The sequence below is a fragment of the Ictalurus furcatus genome, chromosome 4, assembly GCF_023375685.1.
Source record: "Ictalurus furcatus strain D&B chromosome 4, Billie_1.0, whole genome shotgun sequence".
Lineage (NCBI taxonomy): Eukaryota > Metazoa > Chordata > Actinopteri > Siluriformes > Ictaluridae > Ictalurus > Ictalurus furcatus.
Window position 1 is genome coordinate 9,302,234 of NC_071258.1, and position 23,570 is coordinate 9,325,803.

Below are 23,570 nucleotides of genomic sequence, written 5' to 3' on the forward strand. Positions count from 1 at the left end.
TTAAACTTTATTTTAATTTTGTACACCCAGACATGTTCGTTTGAATTTTACATCAAACATTTTAATCATGATTTTACGTTTTGCGTACAAAAACAAACTGTTCTGCCATTTTGGGCTTGTATTATATATTTGTTCATAAGGACATTGTAATGCACTATAGCACCAGATCTGGTATAGCATCTGTAGCGCATGCTTTAATACAGATCCTGTGTTTACAGTGTGTTACTACATTACTGTCTCCGTTGTTCTTATGAACAGGTATAATGCGTTATGTAACATGATTTTGTGTGGTCATGTGCTCATGATTTGCATGGTCTTATTAAAGTAACTACGACTATTTAGAAGCATTTATAAAGGATTACACCATAGCACTGCTGAAGTCGAATGGTCTGAAGGTGTTGGTTCATTTTCAGCAGCTCTGATGTGGTATCTGTAAGAAAATATTTATTTGATAGTTTTGGAAGGAATCTCTGCGTAACAATCAGAGGTAAAGCTGTAATTTGACATTTTCCACAACAGGAAAGTCTTCAGGAGAGAAAATGTAGCATTTTGTGGTTTAAAAGAAAAAAAAAAATTTAAAATAAATTTTAAAAAATTATGTACTTCAGTAGAGGGAACAAAGAAAGTCTGGTGAACAGAACTAGAAAACAACATAACTTTTCGCAGACATACCACAACATTAAATCTAGCTGTGAAATGAAATACAATATGTCGTTCTTTTATAAATAACTAGATGTAATTGTTGACATTTCTGTGGTGTAAATGAAATGAAACACTTCAGGATGTGCTGTTGGAGGAAAATGTGAAACTTTAAAGGGTATTATGCTATATATGTTATAAATGTGTTTATATAATGCATTATGAATACAGGATTAATAACCCATATTCTTCTTTGTTGCCATATTCTTAATTAAAGGAAATTATATATATTTTTTCATTAATCTTCCTTCCACTTCTCAGGTTAAAACTGAGAACAGGATGAGAAGTTGAGTCTGAAGATCTCCCAGCCACAGATTACAGCTCCTCCTAGAGGATCTCCAAACATTCCCAAGCCAAATGACTGTGTATAATTCGCAGTACTTACAAATGGAGGAATCTAAATGTCATGGTTTATGTTAAAATTATGCCTGAGTTGTCGGTGTGCAAACGTGTTCTTTGGTTTTGCTGGAGCCTGGTAAAGTGTGTAAGGGTACATGTATCTTCCGTATACATTCCCAGGTTTCGTGTACATTAAACATTTTAAATACAATTTTTAACCCAGCAGTGTTTATATATGAAAAAGTTGTTCACATTGGTGAATCGAGCTGGCAATCTAACACACTGTATGGTGTTTGGAAGAGGTAGGAAATGTTGACTTTTCCATGTTATAGCACCTCAAACATAAAGCACCAAATAACAGCTTTGTTGAACTGTAAAGTAAGGACATCCAGTTTCTGCAGAAGTGTTGACTGGTTTCATTTTGTTGCGTAGATTCTATAGGGCTATGAAGGTCACCTATAAGAAAACAAGAGTATCTTCATGTAAAACACTGATACTGTGTCGTGTGTACGTAATTATCTGTTGCAGCAAAATGCCAACCCATGTTCATGCCTACAGATAACCTTGGCTTAGTCTGCATCATACGTGGATCGACTGTAATCCATGGACAATATAAAATGCAATATTGATGTCGCAACAGCTTGTGTAAATGTGCATTTCTCATAGCGTTGAAGAAGACAGAGTTGTGCCTTCCTTCATTCTTAATTCAGGACCTGTGATAAAACTGCCAACTTTCCAATAAAATATGATCGGTTTGAGTTATAACAGCCATAATGGCATATTAAAAAATCTCAAGATCCAGATCCATTTTGTTTAGCTCACAATGATGAGTGAGGAAAAACTCCTTCACAGCAGTATGATTCCTCAGGCAGCCCTGAACATTTTCTGTACATCTGTCATTTTCAAACAACAAAACCCTTACCTGCTTTTCAGCCTAAGTGCTTGTGATGCTTCTCATAACCCACTGCAATATTGGAGTTGCTTCCTGTTGGGAAGAAACAGCAAAGATTAAAACCAGAATTGTGAGTTGCCCAGGGTTTCACTTGGATCTATCCTCCCTGTGACTAATATACTGTAGATATGAATTGGTGGTCATACTAACCTAAATAATCCTTGTGATCTTTGAAGTATTTGTGCCTCAGGCTACGACCATCTAGAGGGAGAACAGTTAGTGTAGCTAAGGTACAACAGATTGTACACACTATTCAACGATAGTATTATGGCTATATTTTAATCTCGCTAAGTAGTTGCGTCTCACAAGTGTAAATCAGGCCACCGTGTTTGTTTGTCTATTGGTATGCATGAATGTGTGTTGGCCTGGGAAAACCCTTCACACAAAAGTGTATATATTCATTCATCTTTAGTAAGCACTTTATCCTGGTCAGGTCAGGATAAAATTGCATACTTAAGATGAATGAATGAATATGTACACTCACAGTGCACTTTATAAGGAACATCTAATGCTCAATCCATTACATGGCACCACACACTCGTTATCACAGATTCACGCTTAGGGGCACTGTAGTATAGTCAATCCACCGGTCAGCATGTTTTTGGACAATAGGAGGAAACTAGAGAACCCAGAGAAAATCCACATAAACACTGGGCTAACACGTGAAACATTACACATACAGTGACCTGAGCTCAGGATGGAACCGGGAAACTATATATAGTACATTATAATACTACTACATATAGTTCTGAAAACCAGAGACTTTCCCATTTCTATTGTACCAGCTGTTAAGTTGTTTTCCTGATTACTTGATTAAATTGATCAATAAAATTTTTGACTTTTTTCTAATTGTCTTACTATTGTTATATTTACTGTGTAAATATATCTAGTCTATAATGTAACATAATTAGTAGTAATTTAGAAATTGTTTCCTTTCTACCAGCACTTACCAGTTAGCAATGATGGTCTACCAGTTTGACCAGCTTGGCCTGTGTTTTGGCAGCTGATCAGACCAAGTTGAATTCTTCAGCAGGGTCAAGCAGATGTACGTTCTAGCATTTTAAAATCTGCTTACCCCCAAAAGTGAAAAGGGAGACGATTGCATTGAAAGTTTCCATGCTGTTTTTGGCTCAGGAGCATTGTGAACAGTTTTTGCTCCCCCCAAATTTTTTATTGGATTTTGCTGTGGTGAAACATTACATTGGCCAGGCTCAACATAGACCGGTATATTACTACATTAAAGAAGAAAACAAAGAACTGAAAGGCACCTACAAAACTCCCCAGTCCCCCATGTCCCCCACCCTCCTCTCCAGTCTATCACCTATGTAGGCCACCAGAGGGAGACTGGCAAATAGACATTCCAGTGGAGGGGGAAAGGTAGGGTCTCTCTCTAGTCTAAAGATCACTAAGCTTCACTGTTCAGTTAGGACAATGTTGTCATTGATGAATTCAAGGACAGGATTCCACGTCTTAATTGTGAACATTTTGATTCCCAGTATTTGATTACAAATTGAATTGATTAGAATTAAATCCATTTCACTATGGCATGTAGTTAGTCAAGGACTTCAGCGAATTGTAACATTCACTGTATGAGGAAATTACACTTAGGGTTTACACTACAGTTTACACTAAGGTTTACATACTTACACTGAGGTTTTAGACATCTTTAGGCAGATTGACTGCATTTAAAACTAGGTTTGTTAACAGGCTTCATACCCAGAACTTGTATTATCTTTACAGGGAGATAAATCCATCCATACTTTTTCAGTACTGCTTATCCTATACAGGATCGTGGGGAAGCCTGGAGCCTATCCAAGGGAGCTCTGAGCAGAAGGCAAGGGACACCCTGGAAGGACAACCTGGGCACAGTTTCTCACACATTCACACACTACCGACAAGTTGGAAATGCCAGTCAACCTACAATTCATGTCTTTGGACTGGGGGAGGAAACCCCTGAAACACAGGGAAAACATGCAAACATCGCACACAAAGGGAGATAAATAAAATAGTTAAATAAATAAAAGCAAGATTAAATAGTAAATTATTATTTTATAGACAGAAAAAAGAAAAATTCTGACCAAAACCAGAATTCAACCTCGGTAGCATCTGACAGGTTTTCCCAGACCACCACACAAATATGATGATGGAGGAACAGGATATGAGATTACTGAGTTAGTAGACAAATGAATTCAGACCTGAGTTTCCCCGTTGTTTGATACATTGACCTCGGTTGGGGATGCCCACAGAGGGGTTTCCAGGGTTGATGATATGGCATTCATATCCAGTAGGACAGTGTAAGGGCTCGTCCCCGTCCTCTGTAGTGCTGCATGCCTCGGCTATAAACACAACACAAAGATAACAGCATATTTGTGTACAAAGGCAAAAAAAAACCAAACTATTATATGATTGGTGGTGTATTAGAGATTTACTGTACATGATGTGATGATGAGTACCACTCACCCTGGAGAACCTCTTCTGGTCCATCTAAGAGCCAGCCATTTCCACCAAGCCACCGTGGCTTTGGCTGCACCAACCAGTCCAGCACTGATCAATACACAGAAACTCACTGTTAGTACACTTACATAAAAACAATTAAAAAATCACTACATAAGGAATCTGTAGCTTCATTTAACTATAGTTCTTCACTGTTGTATGGCTATAATATCATATTTTCTGGAGAAATGCAATAAAAATAATTAGGTGTTACTCCTTGCCTTTACTACTTGAAATCCTGGACTCACCACCTTTTTTGTGTGTACGTGTGTCTGCACGTGAGTGTGTATTCCTACCAGGTGGAGGCTGAACTGACTCCAGACAGGTGTAGATGCAGCCATTGTAACAACAGCGTTTGTGTCTCTCACACTCTGAGTCTGAGCGGCAGCCGGGCACCTCACACGCCCGCTCGGGAAGCATCTGAGGCGGAGGTGGGCACCGATCATTCTTCTGGTGTTGAGTGGACTGGGAGTTGTTTGGGTACTCATAGTCCTGGAGGGGAAATAGGTGCAATCCTTATTAAATCAAACATTCTCACAAATAAAGGTACTGAACTGTACTGTTCCTTGTTGCACCTTTAGTATGTAGTATAGGATAGTACACGTGGTGTCTCTTTATTTAGCTTTTTGAGTAAAGATTTAAATATACATACAGTATCAGTGGTCCTTAAGGTCCAATTATGTAGCTTAAATTATTTTTAAAGGTACACTATATTCACATTTAAAGGTCAAGAATACATCCTAAAGGTACAAAATATGTTCCCTTGATAGATTTTTTTTTCTAGAAACCAGACATTTCTGACATGTTCCTCATCTACAAATACTAAATGGTTGACTAGTTTCTTGGTTTGTAGTTAAACCTGGCATCATCATATCTTATAGATGGTGCCATTTCTACTTTGTATAACTTTGGCTTGAGTGCCTTACCTTTGTAGGTTCAGAATAATTTCTCACAGTATTATCTAATGTCTCAGTTTAATCATCATTTATATATCTAGCGCACTGTATTCGCAACACTGAATACGGAATTCTGTATTCTGCTTAGCTGAATCGTGTTCAGCTAAGCATTTTCTATATCGCTTATCCTTCAGGGTCACGGGGAACCTGGAGCCCATCCTAGGGAGCATCGGTCACAAGGCAGGGGAAACCATCGACAGGGTGCCAACCCATTGCAGGACACAATCACATACACATTCACACACCCATTCATACACTACGGAAACTTTGGACATGTCAATCAGCCTACCATGCATGTCTTTGGACTGGGGGAGGAAACTGGAGAACCCGGAGGAAACCCCCGCAGCACGGGGAGAACATGCAAACTCCACAAATGCCACACACACAGGGCAGCGGGGGGAATCGAACCCCCAACCCTGGCAGTGTGAGATGTGCGTGCTAACTACCGTGTGCCCCTGTTAGAGGCCCCTTTCCCAGTTAAACTGGGGCATAGGCTGTGCTGTAGCTCTGCCAGGGATTTGTACTAATGTGAATCAAGATCTGTAAAGCAGCCATGTATGTACTGCTCTCAGTTCACTGAGCTTGGCATTCTTTCTATGCTTTCTATGGAAAGGTGAACCAGAGAACCCCCCTGAGGTTAAAGTTCAGTACAAGAGATTTACTATTATTACTGTATGGCATAACAGAGACACTATTCTTAATAAAAGGGGAAAAAGCCATAGGGATTTGCACTAGAATTTCCTTTCTCTTTGTGTAAGAGTTGAAGGATATGGGCTAATTCCACAAAAGCTTTGAAAATGGACTAGAGCCAAGTTTTCAAGAAGAGGTACTGTTTAGGCCAGAACGCTCTTGGACTCACTACACATCTCTGTCTCTCAGCCTCTTCTCCCTAATGTCCTTTCTTTTAGCCTGAGTCCAGAACTGCTTAATCACCTTGAAAGTTGTCCTCTGAATGTGGTAATATATAATCTAATCTATAATCTGCAGCTTGTATCTGCTCTGAATGTAGATCCAGAGGTGTCTCTGTCTCAGAGTGCCAGTGTGCTTTGCAACAGGGCTGCCAGGTCTGTATGACAATGGTCTGTATGTATTTTCCAATGGCAAATAAATACTATAGCAAAAATCCCCAATTGTCAAAACCCCCAGTCAAATTCTCCTAACTCGTGTACTCCAAAGTCATGATTACATTTGAAATAATATTCATAAAGGAACATCTATTTATCCTGCAAAATGCTGATAAAATTAATGCAATGTATGTAAAATAACCCAACGCTTAAAAATCAATCCACAGCAAAACTGGGGACTTGGCAACCACACTAGCTTATTAGTGAGGAAAGATTTTCCTGTCTGTTTTTGTTTTTTGTTTTTTTTTTTATCATAGTTTTTGCACTTACTATTACAAATGACTTAATTTATTTGGCAAGAGGTTTTAACACTAAAGCAGCCGTTAAAATAAAAGCAAATGTTTGGAATGGATACTTAAATACTTAAGTGTTTATACCTAATAGACACACATTTGCTGCATAAAAGGAGAGCAGGTCAGCACTTGTAGGTGAACTTTTTATGGTGGATATTAGTATATATTAGTATACAATTGAGGGAAAACATTTGTATTCCCAAACGCTGGACATACAAGTTATTGCAGTATATTTATATTGCATTCAGTACAAAAATGCAAACTTGAATAGCAAACTAATTTAGCTTAGCTTTTTCTTATTACTAATATCTTTACAGACACAATTTGCAGTGGCAGCCTGTCCATGGAGGCAGGTGGGGCAGAGCGGAAAGACATATCAGCTGTTCAACAAATGTTAATCTTCATAAAGCCCTCATTCACAATTTCATACAATTTTTTTGAGTGACCAGCGATTTTAAATTTTTTGCTATTTGACAGATATAAGCCAATGTTCCATTGATTTGCTCAGCTTTCTAGATTGTGGAGCAGCCTGTTCACTGACACATTTAGATCCATAGAGTTGTTATTGCACCTAGTGGTCAAAGAGGCCCATTGGGGCTGGAATCACGCTGTTATGTGTTCATTCTCTATGACAATTTTCAGTGGAGGAGGTGCAGTGGACAGGACAATTAAAGACAGGGTTGTTAGGGTCGTGAATTTTACGTCAAATATGTCTAGCTTACAAATACTCAGCAGATGCCAAGATCTTATTTTATAGCAAATATTTGGAATGAAATATAATACATTTCCACAAACAAGCTCAAAGTGTCTCCAGATGATGCCACAGCCATCTGTGGCCGGGAGTCCAAGAGAGCAAAATTGGCCTTGCTTACAAAGTTGAAGTGATGACATACTATCTCTCCATTAACAATCCCAGGGACACTAGCCAATCATATGTAAGACTGCATCTGTGAGCTCATGAATGCAGATAGGAGCTAATAATGCTTTCCTCAGAGTGTGGTATGCCACCCGGTGATGCAGCATGAGCAGCAGTTCGAAAAGATGCAGTTGGCTGGCTTCACCTGTTAATCTTAACTATCCCAGTGTGGTAGTTGTTGTATGACAGGGAAGGCCTAACTGGTGGGTGGGAACTGGTCAAGATTAATTTTGAGAGAACACTGGAGAGAGGTAAAGGAGAATTATGGAGTGGATAATGTCTGTGAATCAGAAATATGTATGCACCATGGTGACTTTTTTTCCCCATAGCAAAAGCTGAGAGAAGAAGCAAAAATGTTTCCTTTCCTTTTCTAAACCCCAATTTGGGCTGATTTCAGGTCTTTTGTGTAGTTTTTGAGATATAGTTGGGCTGGACATTTTGCTGAAAGCTTATAGCTCTGGTTAGTAATATTAGCTCTTTGAGAAACATACCTGTTTTACTAAACACAGTTGAAAAACTGTATGTCTAAAACTGCTCAAAATGAGTTTTTAGATTCTATGATGGATGATTATGTTGTCAACACTCAACTGCCTATTGACTTCATTTTGTTTGAGTCTATGTCATTATTAATGTCGTCCTTTCCCTCCAAAGTCTAAGGTCACAAGCTACAGTTGACTAGCTGACCATTTTTATTACTTGTGATGAACATCTATGAATTTTAACACACTAAATGTCTTGTTGATATAATTTACTTTTTTTTTTTGTCTAATTCATTTTGTGAAAAGAGTATGAAAATTGCCCAATTTGCTCACTTATTCAAGTTTCTTTTCTTTTATCATTCCCATACTGAGGCCAAATCAAAGTGTATCCTTTTTTCTCAGGACTTTACAGTACATGTATACTCTGATTAAAGCTTGGTTGAACTCAAGTGCTTTTTATCCATAGTCCTTCCAACCAATATGCCTCTCATCTGCTGGCCACTTTTAAGGTTTTTTGTTTTTTTTTAAAAAAAATGTCAGTGTTGTGACCACAGTGATCCTTCTGAACCTTTACATTCATAACGAGCTAAACCACAAAACAGCACACAACCACAGACAGACAGTCTGCCTAAATAGGAATACCTTGCTGTAGCATATTTTAGTTACAACTGGAATAACTGTTCTGGCTTAGACAGGCCAACTTCATTCATAGCTCTTACAATTACACAGATTATCTTTCAAGAGACTCCGCATCAGGAAAAGCTAGTATCTCCTTCCTGTTTGGAGTTAATGGTCCTGGGATCTCCATAAAGTCTATGTGTTGTGCATGCTGGGATGTTTTTCTTCCTGTTTGGCTTCGCCTGCTCTAATGTAGGGATGTCAACAGCTCCATGATAAAAGTATTTACTGGCTACATTGTCTCTCACAGTGGGACAACCGCAGGCCAGTAGAAGTCACGAGAGACTTCTAAACTCCTAAACAGATCTGTGATTCAGATCTGCTGTCCTCATTTGGATCACTGGGAGTTTTTGTTTTTCCAACAGAGTTACAAAGTATGAAGTAAAAAGTCTTGAATATCCTAGAATTTGTCTAATATCTATTATTGTGAATCACAATAAAAATAATTTCGATTTTTTCACTTTTTTTAAAAAAAAAAAAAAACTAATTTCAGCCTTGAATTTACCCTGTTCTATTGCCTGCTTCTTTTTAGCAGCAAAATTATCCGCCAGTAGAACGAAACAATTGCAAGGTTTTATATTAATAAAATCTTTAATAAAATTAATAAAAATTCTAGAAACAGGGTTATTAATCTAAGAAATATTTAGCTGAAATCACTGATTTTTTTTTGTTGCAATAAATATATATAGGCTAGATTCTGTAACTTCCATTGTTTCTCTTGCTGACTGTGAGTAAATGATTTTTATCTTGATTCCTGTCTCAGAGCACTTTAAAGTATTACACGCATTTCATTAATGAGGCCTTTGAATGTGTTTATTGAATTGTTCCGGTATGTTCACAACCCCCTGCATAAGCACATCATTTATCCGCAGATCATAATGGCAACAGGAGCAACTAATGATAGTGGGCAGTACACTTTTATTTTTCACACTGCTGCACTGCAAATGTTGCTCTGGCAGCTAAGCAATTTGAGGACTAATGATTTAATTTATGATGTATTAATTTATGATGTGTTAAAACTGGTACTCTGAAGGCCTCCTCATGAACGGTTTCTAAATTTTCGTAGTTCATTAAAATGCACATCTATAATAGAGACATCACACATCATTCTTTAATCCTCATAGCATGATTTTTTCTCAAAAAGACTAGCATTTTTCTCAAAATACCCCATCTACCCCAGCACTGCCCTGCTTCATTCTGTTAATAATTAAACTCTCCACCCCTCCTAAAACCTCAACTTCTCCCATGTTTTACTGCTTCATTTACTGACCTTCTGAATTTTTAATTGAAGTATGCTTTGAATTCTAGTTTCATGTCTACGCATCTGGATAAGCACTGTATATACTGAATTAATTTTCTTTCCTACATCTGACTGATTGCTTGCTGCATGACCTTGACTCTAAACTAAGATGAGAGATTGGCAGCTCAGAGGAAAGTGACACTGAAAGTCCATTCCTTGACACTGAAGGTCATTCCTTCTATTATTTCCTCAAACTCATATCATATCCATCCATCCATCCATTTTCTATACCGCTTTCCTACACAGGGTCACATGAAGCCTGGAGCCTATCTCAGGGGGACACACCCTGGACAAGGTTCCAACCCTTTCACAGGGTACAATCACACACACTTGCACACCCTTTCACACCCTACAGAAAATTTGGAAATGTCAGTGAGCCTACAAAGCTTAAAACTTGCCCTGTAGAGATACTTTGTATTAGTGCTTTGACTATGCATCTAAACCAAATGGCAGAACTTCTCCTGCTCCATTGATACCTTCACCCTTTTTAGTCAGGAGGCTGTAATGAGCTAAATACGTAACATTACAGTAATGTTCTGAAAGATGACCTCATCAGCTGACTGGGATTACTGTGCAGACAGCTGGCTGAAGAGTGAACACATGACTGCTGCACACTGCCACTTTGTTAACTCACTCATGGCACAAAACAAAAGATCTTCAGAGTGAAACTGGAAACCATTTGAATACTTTTCGTTGTTACAGCAATGTTACATTTTGGCTGAAAACATATAGATTAACCTCCAGAGGTAGGTAGTAACGTCCCACATTTACTCTGCACACATATAGAACAGTTGTCAATTCATACACACTTATATGTTCCATCTACAACTTTTACACTTACACAATATTCATTCATTCATACATCTTCAGTAACCGCTTTACCCTGGCCAGGGTTTCAGTGGATCCGCAAGGCAGGCACATTCCTCCTGAATGGGATACCAGTCCATCACAGGGCACCGTTCACACACTCATATACACCTAGGGCCAGTGGGAGGAACCCAGAGAATCTATGAACTAACTTTACATGGAATGGCGCAGAGACGAGGACAACCATGAATTTCTATTAGCTATCTTTTCGAGAATGTTTGTCTTTACTTTGAGAAAGTTGCAGAAGCTATATAATAATGCATCATAACAGTGTTATAAAAGCAAATTTGATTACCACTTTAGTTTGAGGGCATTGAAATCATTCATTTAGTTGGCATACAGGGTTTGTAAATAATTGAAATTGTATTGGCGCTGTGCTTCAGACTCATTTTCACTGCAAACTGAGCACCAGCACTTCTCATGAACATCATTTCATGTTATGTTCCTAATTCTTTATGAAGTAAATACATTGATTACATAAAATAAGTCATAAATAATAACTTCCAAGATAAAGTAACAAAAAGAAAAAAGAAGACATAAGAAGTCTCATTCAATAATGGTATCTGAAGGTTTTCTCTTTTTTTAAAAAAAAAAAGAAAGAAAGAAAAAAAAAAGAAAAAGCAATAACCTTCATAGAAAATCAAGTTTTGAAATAAGCCTTTCATAAATCCTTCAGTATCACATCATGAAATATGTATGCAATGCTTATGAATATGTTATTACCTCTGTATAGTGTAGGTACCTTTCAAATAAAGTGTCAGTAATATATTTATACTTCTAGCCCAACGCTATTAAATATACACAAGATAAATTTGGCAGAATTTACACTTTTCAGGCAGTCATTTTAAAAAATCTTTCTATATTATATATAATTGTAAAGCATATTTCCAAAAGCATCATGTCATGCTGTCAGATACACCAGAACGAACTCGGGACTATGATTCCCAGTAGCCACTGCTACGTCACATGACTGGTTTGACCTGATTCACGTTTTGGGTAATTAACACAGGTATTTAAGTCATGGTTGGTACAGCACTCATTGCTGTAAAGTTTCATTAAAGTTTAAACTGCACTTGCATCCATCTTCACCTCCATTAAATGACACATGGTTCTGTGTACAGACATGTCTTTGGATGATTTGTTGAATTGTTCTGAAATTGTTTTTCAAAATGACTTGGCCTTTGAAGGAAATAAATTTATTTTACATTTATGGCATTTTGGCAGATGCCCTTATCCAGAGCGACTTACATTTATCTCATTTATACAACTGAGCAATTGAGGGTTAAGGGCCTCACCCAGGGCGCACAGTGGCTTACAGCCTCACATCTCCAGGGTCAGAGGTTTGATTCCCACCGTTTCCCCGTGTTGCGGGGGTTTCCGGTTTCTTTTGTGCCCTGCGATGGATTGGCACCCTGTCCAGGGTGTACCCTGCCTCGTGCCCAATGCTCCCTGGGATAGGCTCCAGGTTTCCCCGCGACACTGAAGGAAGGATAAGCGGTATAGAAGATGGATGGATGGATGGATGGGCCTCACCCAAGGGCCCAACAGTGGTAGCTTGGCATTGCTGGGGCTTGAACTCTTGAGCTTCTGATCAGTAACCCAGAGCCTTTAACCACTGAGCCACCACTGCCCCTAATACATTCAGATCATTTAATGTCGGTATTCTGATTCATCCCAATGGTGTTCGGTGGGGTTGAGGTCACAGATATGTGGAAGCCACTTGAGTTCTTCTATTTTAACCTTGGCAAACCATGTCTTTACAGAGCTCTCTTTGTGCACAAGAGCACTGCCATGGTGGAACATATTTGGGCTTCTCAGTTCCAATGAAGGGAAACTGTAATGTTACAGCATACAGAGTCATTCTAGACAATTGTGTGCTTCCAAGTTTGTTCCTATAGATCTTGCTTTAATCTTCTTTATTATTTTAGCAGCACTTTTACTAGAGGCAGTTATGTATTTTGGATATTCTACACACAACCGGTTAAACACTCGTAATGTTCTACCCCACACACATCTCAGCTAACAATTTTAGCTTAGCAGAACATTTTCTAAATGTTCAAATTCGCTGACCTTTTGGTTCCAAGAGTAAAACCGTCAAGATTTTTTTGTTTGATGTTTAGATGCTGCAACATTTCACCATCATTTACACTATTAAGTATCCATAATGTGTGTTTTTTTTAGCAACCTTTATAGGACATTGCAAGAAGCGTTATTTCTGGAATGTAACAGTCTAACTTTCTTATAACCTCTGGACTACTTACTGGATGTTCTATCATGCGCTGCTTGCTGAGAAGCTTTCTATAAACAGCCTACAGATGATATGGTTGCATGTTTGGCGCAGCAGGAAAACATCATGGTAAAATCATAACTGACAGACATTATGTGTGCATTTGCCCAAAACAACTGCCCACTACATTAGCTCTTTTTTGTTGCTGTCAAAATCAGTCTGGATCTGCAGGATAAATAGGAGTGTATAGATGTTGTGGAGGTCAAACATCCTGTACATGCCCTGGAATGCATTAGGAGCAGAACATGTATCTGATTATAATATTTTTCAACCAGGGATAATCAGCATTGCATGCAACAAGACGGGCAGTTACACATTTTTCTCTGTGAGTCACTAATTCCTTGTTTGGGTCATACAGAACACACAGGACACAAGTGTTTCTTTTATTATACACACTGTAAACCCTAATGTTGTCTTTACATAAACAATCAAGTAACCATGACTAAATATTACTTGTTTTTAAATGTTCTGTCATTCTAAGTTTGTTTACATAATTTACCTACAAAATACATAAACTTGAGATTTCAAGTGTTGTGAACTAAAAATCATGATTTATTAAAATAGTTAACTCTGGTCTTTCTTTGTTGTGATTGGCCATGCAAGGAGTTCCACCTGGCAACAATTGAACTAATGCACTGCTTGGTAGGTAATTGCAAATGGCTGAGCTCTTCGTCTTGTCTGTTGTTGGTACCGGTGTAGTGAAATTCAAGAGTTCATGATGAGTAGGAGAGACGACTCCATGTGTGTTTACAAAGAAATGGCAATCATGTAGAAGATTCCCTGGTGGGCTAGTGGCTAGTATGTGTTGCTTTCACAGCCGTGACCGGAGTTCGATTCCCGTTCAGTACACTATATGAACGTCAGGTTAAGTGAACTTCATTATTTAAATACACTGTATGAACCCCAAGTTAAGTGAACTTAAATATACAACTTTTGTGAGACCCCATTACTCGAGGGAATGAGTTTACTCAATCAATCGAGTATAGTCAATGTGTTAGGATTTTCAGTGCAGTAGATTCGTGGTCTTTTACCTTCCCCCACACACCTACTGTATGTATTTCTGGTGAATGGTTCTCAGACACATCTTGATTTATTACCCAGGCCTGCAAAATGCTATGAGAAAACCCATGCAGCGTGACGGCTAGTTGTGACACGCCTCTACGGTACTCTCTTTCTCTACTTTAAAGAATGTCAGTATGGGAAGATTAATGCACATAGCTGAAGCTATGTTGTGAATCTTCATGATAAGTCCAAAATTTCACTAAAGACAAAGGTTAAGAACTCTAGCTTGATCCTTAATCCAGCCAGCTTGGTGTTACTATTTCATTCCGCTCTGTTTGTGTAGTATTTACTTTGTGCTTACTGACGACCAGACGTGAAAGTTGGTGAATATTCAGTACTGTTAATATGGCGTATTTTCGCTTAGGCATGCAGAATTTTTTGCTGGCTCATGTGTGCACCAATCCCAGAAGGCATTTGCATTTCTTACTCAACACTTCACGCACTGCATATTGCTGCATATAATCAGGAGTAAGCTCAGTTCCAGGTGGCCCACACAGATTCTTGGATTCTATCAGGCCCAAACAGAGAACAGTGCTGGCTTGACAAGCACATTCACAAATGCCCACTTTATTTGCAATAAAAACTTAATTCTAGGAAAGGTCACCTTCTTAGCTTCTGCTTTATGAGTTACAAGATAGAGAGGACTACTTAAGGCCAGCTACCATAACCATGCTGTATAGTCCAGCCCTGCTTCATCATTTCATGTGAAGGATTTTCGAAAGAGCCACAGAGGAAAGCTGATGTTTTTATAGGGGAAGAATGAATATATGTACCAGTGCCTCTGCATGTCCAAATTCTACTGGCTTTGTTAAAAGTGTGCATGTCAGCATGATAGAGCTGTGCAGCATCAAGTATGCTGTGCCTCCTTAGCTACAATTGTGCTCATGTTGAAAAGCAGATGTCACTCCAGCCCCTATACCCCCCCCCCCCCAAAAAAAAAAACCCACACACACTACTCAGACACATTTACACTTTCTATATATTGTGTTTAACCTAACATAAAGGCTTTTGTGAATTTTTCCAGCCTTCCTGTTCTGAGCCCATTAAACTGACAAGTACAGTCAACTCCAGAATTATTGGCACCCATCATGAAAATGAAGGAACCCTTATATACAACAATTTACATTTTCCACTCAAACAAGTAGAGAAACAATTTACATTTTCTTTAACAAAAAGCATTAAAGTATTATCATTTTCTCTTAAAACTTATGTGGAACTATTATTATTGAGGCTCCTAAAATAAAATGTGTGCTATTTTTAATTGCTCTCAGTTTCCAGAACTTTTGTTGCCTTGTGGAGTAAAATATGAGGCTGCACACAGGGACAATCTCTTCATCCATCACCACTTAACATAAAACAGAAAGATGGTAGACTTACCTGACTAGGTAATGGGTATAACAAATACAAAAACAGTTTAAAATGTTGCTAAACACAGTCAGGGCCATAACAAAATGTGTAAAAACAACTACAAATTTGCCAGAAATAAGACACTTAAACAAGAAAACAGCTTGGAGCTAATCTTTCCCTACTGGTCCAGGGATTGTTGTGGCAAGTAATAGCATCATGATTTCTGCTAAGTGTTAGGACAATTTAAGCCAAAACCTTGTTGCTTCTGCCAGGAGGAAGCCTATAGTTGGCCATAGATAGAGCTTTCAACAAGGTGATGGGACAAATCAAGACAGAAATGGTTTAACACAGAACCTTAGTTTTCAGTTTTCAGATTTGATCTGTATGAAGTCCACATGCACAAAGAATTTTCCATGAAGTTCATTAAGGAAGAGTGGACCAAGATCCCGCTATAAGTGTCTGCAGCTTTAGGCAGTAGAGGAAGAAGCTTAGCGCTAGTATTCTCTCCATGGGAGGCTTCACAGCACCTTAATTGTGGGGTGCCAATAATTTTGAAACCAAGTTTCTTAATGAAAAAAAAAAAGCTTTTTCTCTAGAAAACCTCAAGAAAGGTAACGAAAGCCCCATGAATATTAACAGCAGCAAAAATCTTAAAATAAAACAATATGTATGTTTACACTTAAAATATCTCACAGTGTACTATGATTTTATACATAATTTCTGCTTAATTTCATGAGCCAATAATCACGAAGATGACTGTCTCTATAGATATGCATAAAATGAATAAATGTTTGACCCTGACCTTCTGGCTGAGTCCTCTCCTCCTGAGTCTGCGTTTGCTCTCTGTGCTGGTGACGAGCAGCAGCAGACAGACGATCAGCACAAACCGGCTTGGGATCTGAGCTCCTGCCATGGTCCTTCTCCTTCACTCGCTCTTCTTTTTTCTCTCCTCTTCTCTCTTCTCGCTCTCCTCTCGACTCCCACGCTTTGAAGTTTCGTCGTGCTGTCAAGACTCTTGACAATTTTTTTTTGTCTCTGTGTGTTTACACTGCGGTTTCCCTTTGGAGTTTGTGTGTAAGTGAGCGTGTGAGTGAATGCGTGTATTTTGTTGTGCTTGCCCCACAGCCTGTGAGCCAGTGCTGGCTTGAGGTCTCTGTCCTTGTGCAGTTACACGAACTCACTCGCACAGAAGAGTGCTTTTTGTCCGGGAGAACAAACCGGGGGGGGGGGGGGGGGGAGGGGGGGGTGTAGAAGTAGAGAAAAGAGAGGGAAGAATGAGACAGCTGCCTGTGCATTGGATATACTGAGGAGGGGGTTAAACATATCTGCTGGCATGGCACCCACATGGTTCAGGGTTCCTTCACATGGAGAGAGAGAGCGAGAAAGAGCGAGAGCGAGAGAGAGAGAGAGACTGGGGATAAATGCCAGCATTATGAGTTACAAGGAGGTGAGGGAAAAAAGTGTACATAATGGAGCTTCTCCATCTGCCCAATGCAGAGAATGCGTGTGTTTAAGGAGTGTATCAGTTGGTTACATTGAATTATCTCTAATGTCAGAGAAAATCTCCTAAATTTTCATGTGGGGTAAGTATGATGTGTATTAAACTACAGAAAAGGGGCCACTTGGCTTTGAACATAAATGTTCAGTCATAAAGTAGGGCACCCCCCTCTGTGCCTCACTCCCTTTGAAACACTTTGAAAGTGTTGAAAGGGGGAAAAAAAAGACAGCTTAAATCACTGGCATTATCCATTTTACTGCAGAGAGACATGGCCAAGCCTAGAGATAAGTGAGGAAACAGTGAGGATGCAAGAAAGCAGTTGAAAAGAGACTTGTATTACTCTCACAGTGAGAAAACTCTACAATGAGTATGTCTTTTCAATCTGAACAGCTCAAAGGTTGAGAAAACATTTCACAGCATGCATTTCAATCACATTGCACTGCATGGTTAATGCCAATAGCCTTTCCAGCAGTGATCAGAGAAGACAGTTCAATTCAGTTTTGCTTCAATTAGCATTAGCAGTTTGGCAGAACAACAGGTTTTTAATTGCTCCTGAACACAGTCTTCTTTTTAAAGGTAAAAAAAAAAAAGTTACGTTAAAAATATCTCACATTGCACATACAATAAAAAAGGACGTTACTCGGACTGTTAATCATCCGGGGCTGAGCCCAGATTCTCCTCCATCGAAAAACTTTAAAAATATATATTTCTAAATAAATTGTTTCCATGCATTTGTTTCTTGCATTTTGAGGACTAATTGCTTATAAATGTGATCATTGAGAAGGAAGGAATGGTTTGTATTTGATTTACCATACAATCTGCACGTGAATAATCCAGCCACTTGAACGCCTCAAACCAGCATTATATCAGATACCTACTACCATTATTACTAGGCCTACATGATGGAAAATCCTCAAAACCCATAATACAATGGCAATTTCTTGAATGAGAGTTGAAAATGGCTAACTACTCAAAGTGACAGAGTAAACTTTCATAATCTGGTTGCAAAATCATTGCTGATGGACCGACTTGATATGAACCACAATTCCAACCTCAGTGGTACAGGTAGTAAATTGAAGACAATGACTGAATTCTGTCTTTTTAAAATGATATTATCTGGGTAAATTTAGCCTACTTCAGTATTGTTATGACCCAACGACTCGGTTTAGTTGGCTAAAGTGGCATGCAAAGTACGTTAGCTATCCTTATGCTCTGCTCATATCTTGTTCACGTAACTTGGAACTCATACAGATATTTACACACCTTGTTTTCCTGGCTCAACATGAGAGGATTTTAGTGTTTCAGTTTCAACCCCTGTACTGGTAAAAAATAATAATAATAATAATAATTCCCCTCACACTAACTGCCTGTGTGAGCTAGCATTTGGCAGAATTGAGACCTGTCAGCCAATCAGGCGTGAGTATTTCCACGTATTTTCCTAGAAAAACCCTGTCTGATTGGTCTTCCCTCCATTCACTGAAGATAAAATACAACAGTAAAAGAAGACGTCAGTAAAAGAAGACGGCAACAAATGCCGTCTTCTTTTACTGACGTTCAGTTTTGTAGTGACAAACTGCTCCAAGTGGAGAATTATTCAGGGCTAATGAAAAAAACCTACCTTTGTTGCATGTGGTAATTTGACTTTGTTACTAGGAAGAATGAAAAAAAAGTGTGCACACAAACCAAACAAATTAAGCCCTATCATTATTCACGTTGTAGTATTGATTAGTATTGTCAATAATGAACAAACAGAGAAAAATAGAAATGTCTTTAAACAGAGCCAGTTTTCTCAGAAGAATGGGTGTGTCTTTGCTTTCAGAGAAGTTCTTCTGCTGCATGCTCCCAACCTGCTGCTGCTCCAGCTGGACTCAACCAGATGGAGCTGGACGGAGCAGATGCCATGGTCAGGTCAGCCTTTTAATCAATATGATATGATGATTACGAAAACAGACTCATTAGCAATGATGTGTTGATCCTGGCAGGTTGGAATATGGAGATATTGTGAAGGCTCAATGTTTTTCTGTGAATTCCAGCACACCCACTTTTTGCTCTGAATAGTCAGCAACATCTGCTGAGCAGAAGTGAACCATATGAGCATGAGAGTTGGCATAAATTGTAAGACATATGAATGTAATCGGTGGCTTGAATGGTTAAGTGATATTGCTTCTATAAAACATTTTCTCTTTCCATGGCATCTGTAGTGACACGCATACACAAAATCAAGTTTTATAAACTGCTTTATTTCTCCGCGCATTCGGCGACTTCACTGGCATATCATTCCCCTGTATTTTCCCCACTTTGCCCACTAGGGGCCCACTATTCTATAGCGTCTGTGTGGGAAAGGGCATGTGTGTAAATATATATTATATTAAAAAATATATATTTTTATACTATTATATCCATCCATCCATTTTCTTTAACACTTTCCTACACAGGGGGTTGCGAGGGTTGCGAGGAACCTGGAGCCTATTGCAGGGAACTCGGGGAACAAGGCTGGGGACACCCTGAATAGTGTGCCAATCCATTGCAGAGCACGATCATACACTCACTCACACACTACGGACCGTGTGGAAATGCCAATCAGCCTACAGCGCACGTATTTGGACTGGGGGAGGAAACCAGAGTACCCGGAAGAAACCCCTGAAGCACGGGGGGAATATGCAAAATCCATGCACACAGGGTGGAGGCCGAAATCGATCCCCAACCCTAGAGGTGCGAGGCAGACGTGCTAACCACTGGGCCGCTGTGTTTCCCTTACTATTATATCATTTCATTATTTTTGGAAGCATCTTTCCTTTACACTTTATAGAATTTCTGTATATGTGCAGCAGAAGATAGTAAGTGAGCAGCCATATGTCGGCTACTTCACTATATATTTCAATTGCTGCTTGTATGTTAAATCTACTGAGGTGGCATGGTGATTTTATTTTTAATAAGATGTGGTGACAAAGTAACATATTAAAGTCACAAGATAATATTCAGAGGCTTATATTATTTCTTTACAGTAGTCAACACCTGACTTTAAAAGAGATCCCTGATATGTTAAATTCCTTTATAATTAACATATTATCTTTACAGTTGAAAAATTGTGACAGTGTATTGTACTATTCTTCTAAGATGGCTTCATTGTTAACTGATTTATTCACTACAGGTTTGCAGAATGCAGTGCAGGACAGAAAGTGATTATCCTCATCTCAGGTGCATTTGTTTAAACCTGTGAGTTTATCTGCCTCATGTGTGTGGATAACCTTCATGATCTACGTCTTGAAAAAGAAAACAAAAGGCTTGGCGCCATTTAATTTTCTTTGGTGATAGACCAGAGATAAATCTGTGAGTGAGGATGTTCTGATGTTCTGGGCAGGGGGGGGGGGGGGGGGGGGGGGGTTAATGCTGCATTGCCATCAGAGTCTCTCATTTATTCTTCATTCATTTCACTGTCTGTGTGTTATTTTTAAATACCTGCGGCATTTCAATGTGTTACTGGTGTGAGTTGTATGATTCCTGGCAGGTAAGCATGTGAAACGCAAAGGATTTATACATTTATGAACTCTAAATATATCATTGACTTAGCATTTAGGTCTAAATGAATTGACAACTATTAAAAATGAAACTTTTAAAAATTATTCTCAACACCGAATCTATGTAAACATTGTTTAAATGTTTGTGTGTGAGTTAAAGCTTCTCAGTCTCAATCACAATATAATTGAAAATAAAGAAAAAGATCAATGAGAGAACTTTTTTTTTTTCTTCTCGTGATCTTCAGCAAATGAGATGTATGAGATGTCAAGTGTATTCACAGATTAATAATAAGATTTTAGAAGTATTTTAATGATTTTATTTCAAGGAGAAGGTGCTGTAGATACAGTACATGGCCAAAAGTTTGTGGACACCTGTCCACCACACCCATATGTGGGTCTTCCCCAAACTGTTTGAGGCACACAATTGTATAGGATGTCTTTGTATGCTGTACAGTTACATTACAATTTTCCTATACTGGAAAAAAGGGGTCCAAACATGTTCCAGCATGACAACACCCCTGTGGAAAAAGCCATGAAGACATGGTTTGCCAAGGTTGGAATGAAAGAACTTGAGTGGCCTGCACAGAGCCCTGACCTCAACCCCACTGAACACCTTTGGGATGAACTGGAATGCAGACTGCACCCCAGGTCTCCTTACCTGACATCAGTGCCTGATCTCACCAAAGCTCTTGAGGCTAAATGAACATAAATCCCCACAGCCATGCACCAAAATCTAGTGGAAAGCCTTCCCAGAAGAGTGGAAGTTATCATAACAGGACAGCTGGAATAAATCTGGAATGGGATGTTCAACAAGCACATAATGGTGTGATGGTCAGGTGTCCACAAACATTGGGCTATATAGTGTAGATTGTATTAATGCTTCATGTTATATATCTTAAACATGCAAATACTTATGTTTAAAATGTCTTTTATCTTTACCTTACTTAAATCATTTGTAATATTAATGGGTAATGAAAGGGATGTAATAGAATAGTCTATATAAGGCTATTTATGTAAAGAAATTCTATAACGTGTAAAGCAAAGATGCTTTCAAAATAATTAAATAATATAGTAGAGCATATAGATTGTTGCACAGTACTGTACATATTATTCCATTAAAGTAGCACTCAAATAATGTGACATATGCTTAACAGTCTTCATTCTTTTCAGTTTTGAGGTTTTGTTCATTTAGCCTGAGAAAAGTGTTTGAAATGCTGTTTAGTTTTACAGCAGCCCAGGCCTGTGAGTCTGTGTCCCACTAAAGACCTCATTATCCTAACCTCCTACAGCTGTCCCTATCACTCTGAATTAGGAGGTATTCCTTCATCTGCTCTAATCAGCGCCACCTAGCCACCTCAGGTGCAGAGAAAAGGGGGAAAAAAATAGAACGAAAGGGAAGAGATAAAGAGAATGTTCCCTGCTGAGGCTTCCCTTCCCTTGCAATTGATTTTTCTCTCATTTTAAACTTCACTCTTTTGCTTAGCAGGGTTCCTATTTCTGATTTTCTCTCCATCTTGGTGGCCTGATGGTGTCCTTTTTTATTTGACCTTGCAGTGGTTATCAGTGAAGCCTCTCCAGTTGATCGTTTAACTGTAAGCTACAGCAATGTTACTGTATTCTTTTACTTAATCCCTCACCCACACACTCTCAATTCAACAGTCTTAGAGTTATGGCGAAGTTGAATTCCGCACCCTGACCCATGCGAGTGAGGTCACACAGAAAACATGTGGCCCATTCCACAGGGCCTAGCTGGCAGGGAGTCCACCCTTGGGGTCGTATTTAAGGGGCCAGGCTTAAAGGAGGGAGTTTAAGACTGGCATATGCGGTGAGGATTCTATGGAGCCATTTAGTTGTGGTCAATCAACTGTTTCCAATTAGGAACTTCAAAGGGGTCAGTGTCCATGTAAGTACAGCAGAAACAAATGGTTCAGGATGCATTCAGGCGGCATTGCACCCCTTGTGTGTCAAACCGTTTTCTTTTTTTTTTCTTTTTTTTTTTTGATTCCTTGGATGGCAAAGGAGACAGTACTGAACAAGCATGTCTGCTTTGACATGAGAAATGATTTTGTTAGAAAGCTGTATGGCAACATGAGGGAAACACAACATTGTTAACTGAGATCTGGACTTCCAATTACAGAGAATGAGTTTGGTGTGCAAGATTAGATATCAATAATCAAAGCACTTTAAGAATGACTTCTTGTTTACATACGTAGGCAATGTGAAAGCACATTTAATTTGTTTAGAGTCACAAACCACAGGTAAGAAGCCAAGAACCAAAGGGTTGATTGCAGGCTAAACGGTTCAAAGGACTAAAAGCTTTTTGGTTTTTTTCCCCCGGAACAGGATCTTTAGATGTGAGGACGGAAATGTGGGGGCAGTTTTGTTTGATCTTGCTTTTCGCATTTTATCTGATAATAGGAGAGTACTCCTCCTTCTTTAAGTGGTGTGTGTGTGTGTGGGTATATGTGTGGGTATATGTGTGTGTGCATGTGTGTAAGAGAGAGAGACAGAGACTGTGCATCTCTGTTGCCTCTGTAGAAAATCTCCCCTTTAAGGGAAGCTCTAACATGTTATTGATACTGTGGAGCTGTATGTATCCTCGTTCACATGTCTACAAGTGAATTTAATAACGACACTGAACCCCTAAAACTCTCAGAACTTATCCGAGGATCCAGACTTCACTTTTGGTTTCTGTGTAGTTATTGACTAATTCCTAATAGTTACTGAGTAATGTGCTTTGAGATGAATAACTGGATAATAAA

The 23,570-nt window shown here is 38.9% G+C and overlaps 1 protein-coding gene across 2 annotated transcripts; it reads right to left on the reverse strand.

Moving 5' to 3' along the window:
• Positions 1-1,064: 1,064 nt before the first annotated feature.
• On the reverse strand, positions 1,065-16,986 carry wfdc1 (WAP four-disulfide core domain 1). Of its 2 annotated transcripts, XM_053622838.1 has the most exons (7): positions 16,595-16,986; positions 4,780-4,975; positions 4,451-4,534; positions 4,186-4,326; positions 2,141-2,191; positions 1,961-2,023; positions 1,065-1,494 (listed from the first exon to the last, which is right to left on the reverse strand). In XM_053622838.1, the coding sequence occupies exons 1-6, from the start codon at positions 16,703-16,705 to the stop codon at positions 1,968-1,970; spliced, it is 639 nt and encodes a 212-aa protein (XP_053478813.1). In that variant the 5' UTR covers positions 16,706-16,986; the 3' UTR covers positions 1,065-1,494; positions 1,961-1,967. The 2 variants fall into 2 exon arrangements, with proteins under 2 accessions (XP_053478813.1, XP_053478814.1); XM_053622839.1 differs by lacking the exon at positions 2,141-2,191.
• Positions 16,987-23,570: the final 6,584 nt, after the last annotated feature.

Coding starts and splice junctions, on each gene's coding strand:
- wfdc1 (XM_053622838.1), bottom strand. CDS start 16,705: ATGGCAGGAGCTCAGATCCCAAGCCGGTTTGTGCTGATCGTCTGTCTG. Junction 4,976..16,594: donor GGAGAGGACTCAGCCAGAAG/GTCAGGGTCAAA, acceptor TTTCCCCTCCAG/GACTATGAGTACCCAAACAA. Junction 4,327..4,450: donor ACCAGAAGAGGTTCTCCAGG/GTGAGTGGTACT, acceptor TTGTGTTTATAG/CCGAGGCATGCAGCACTACA.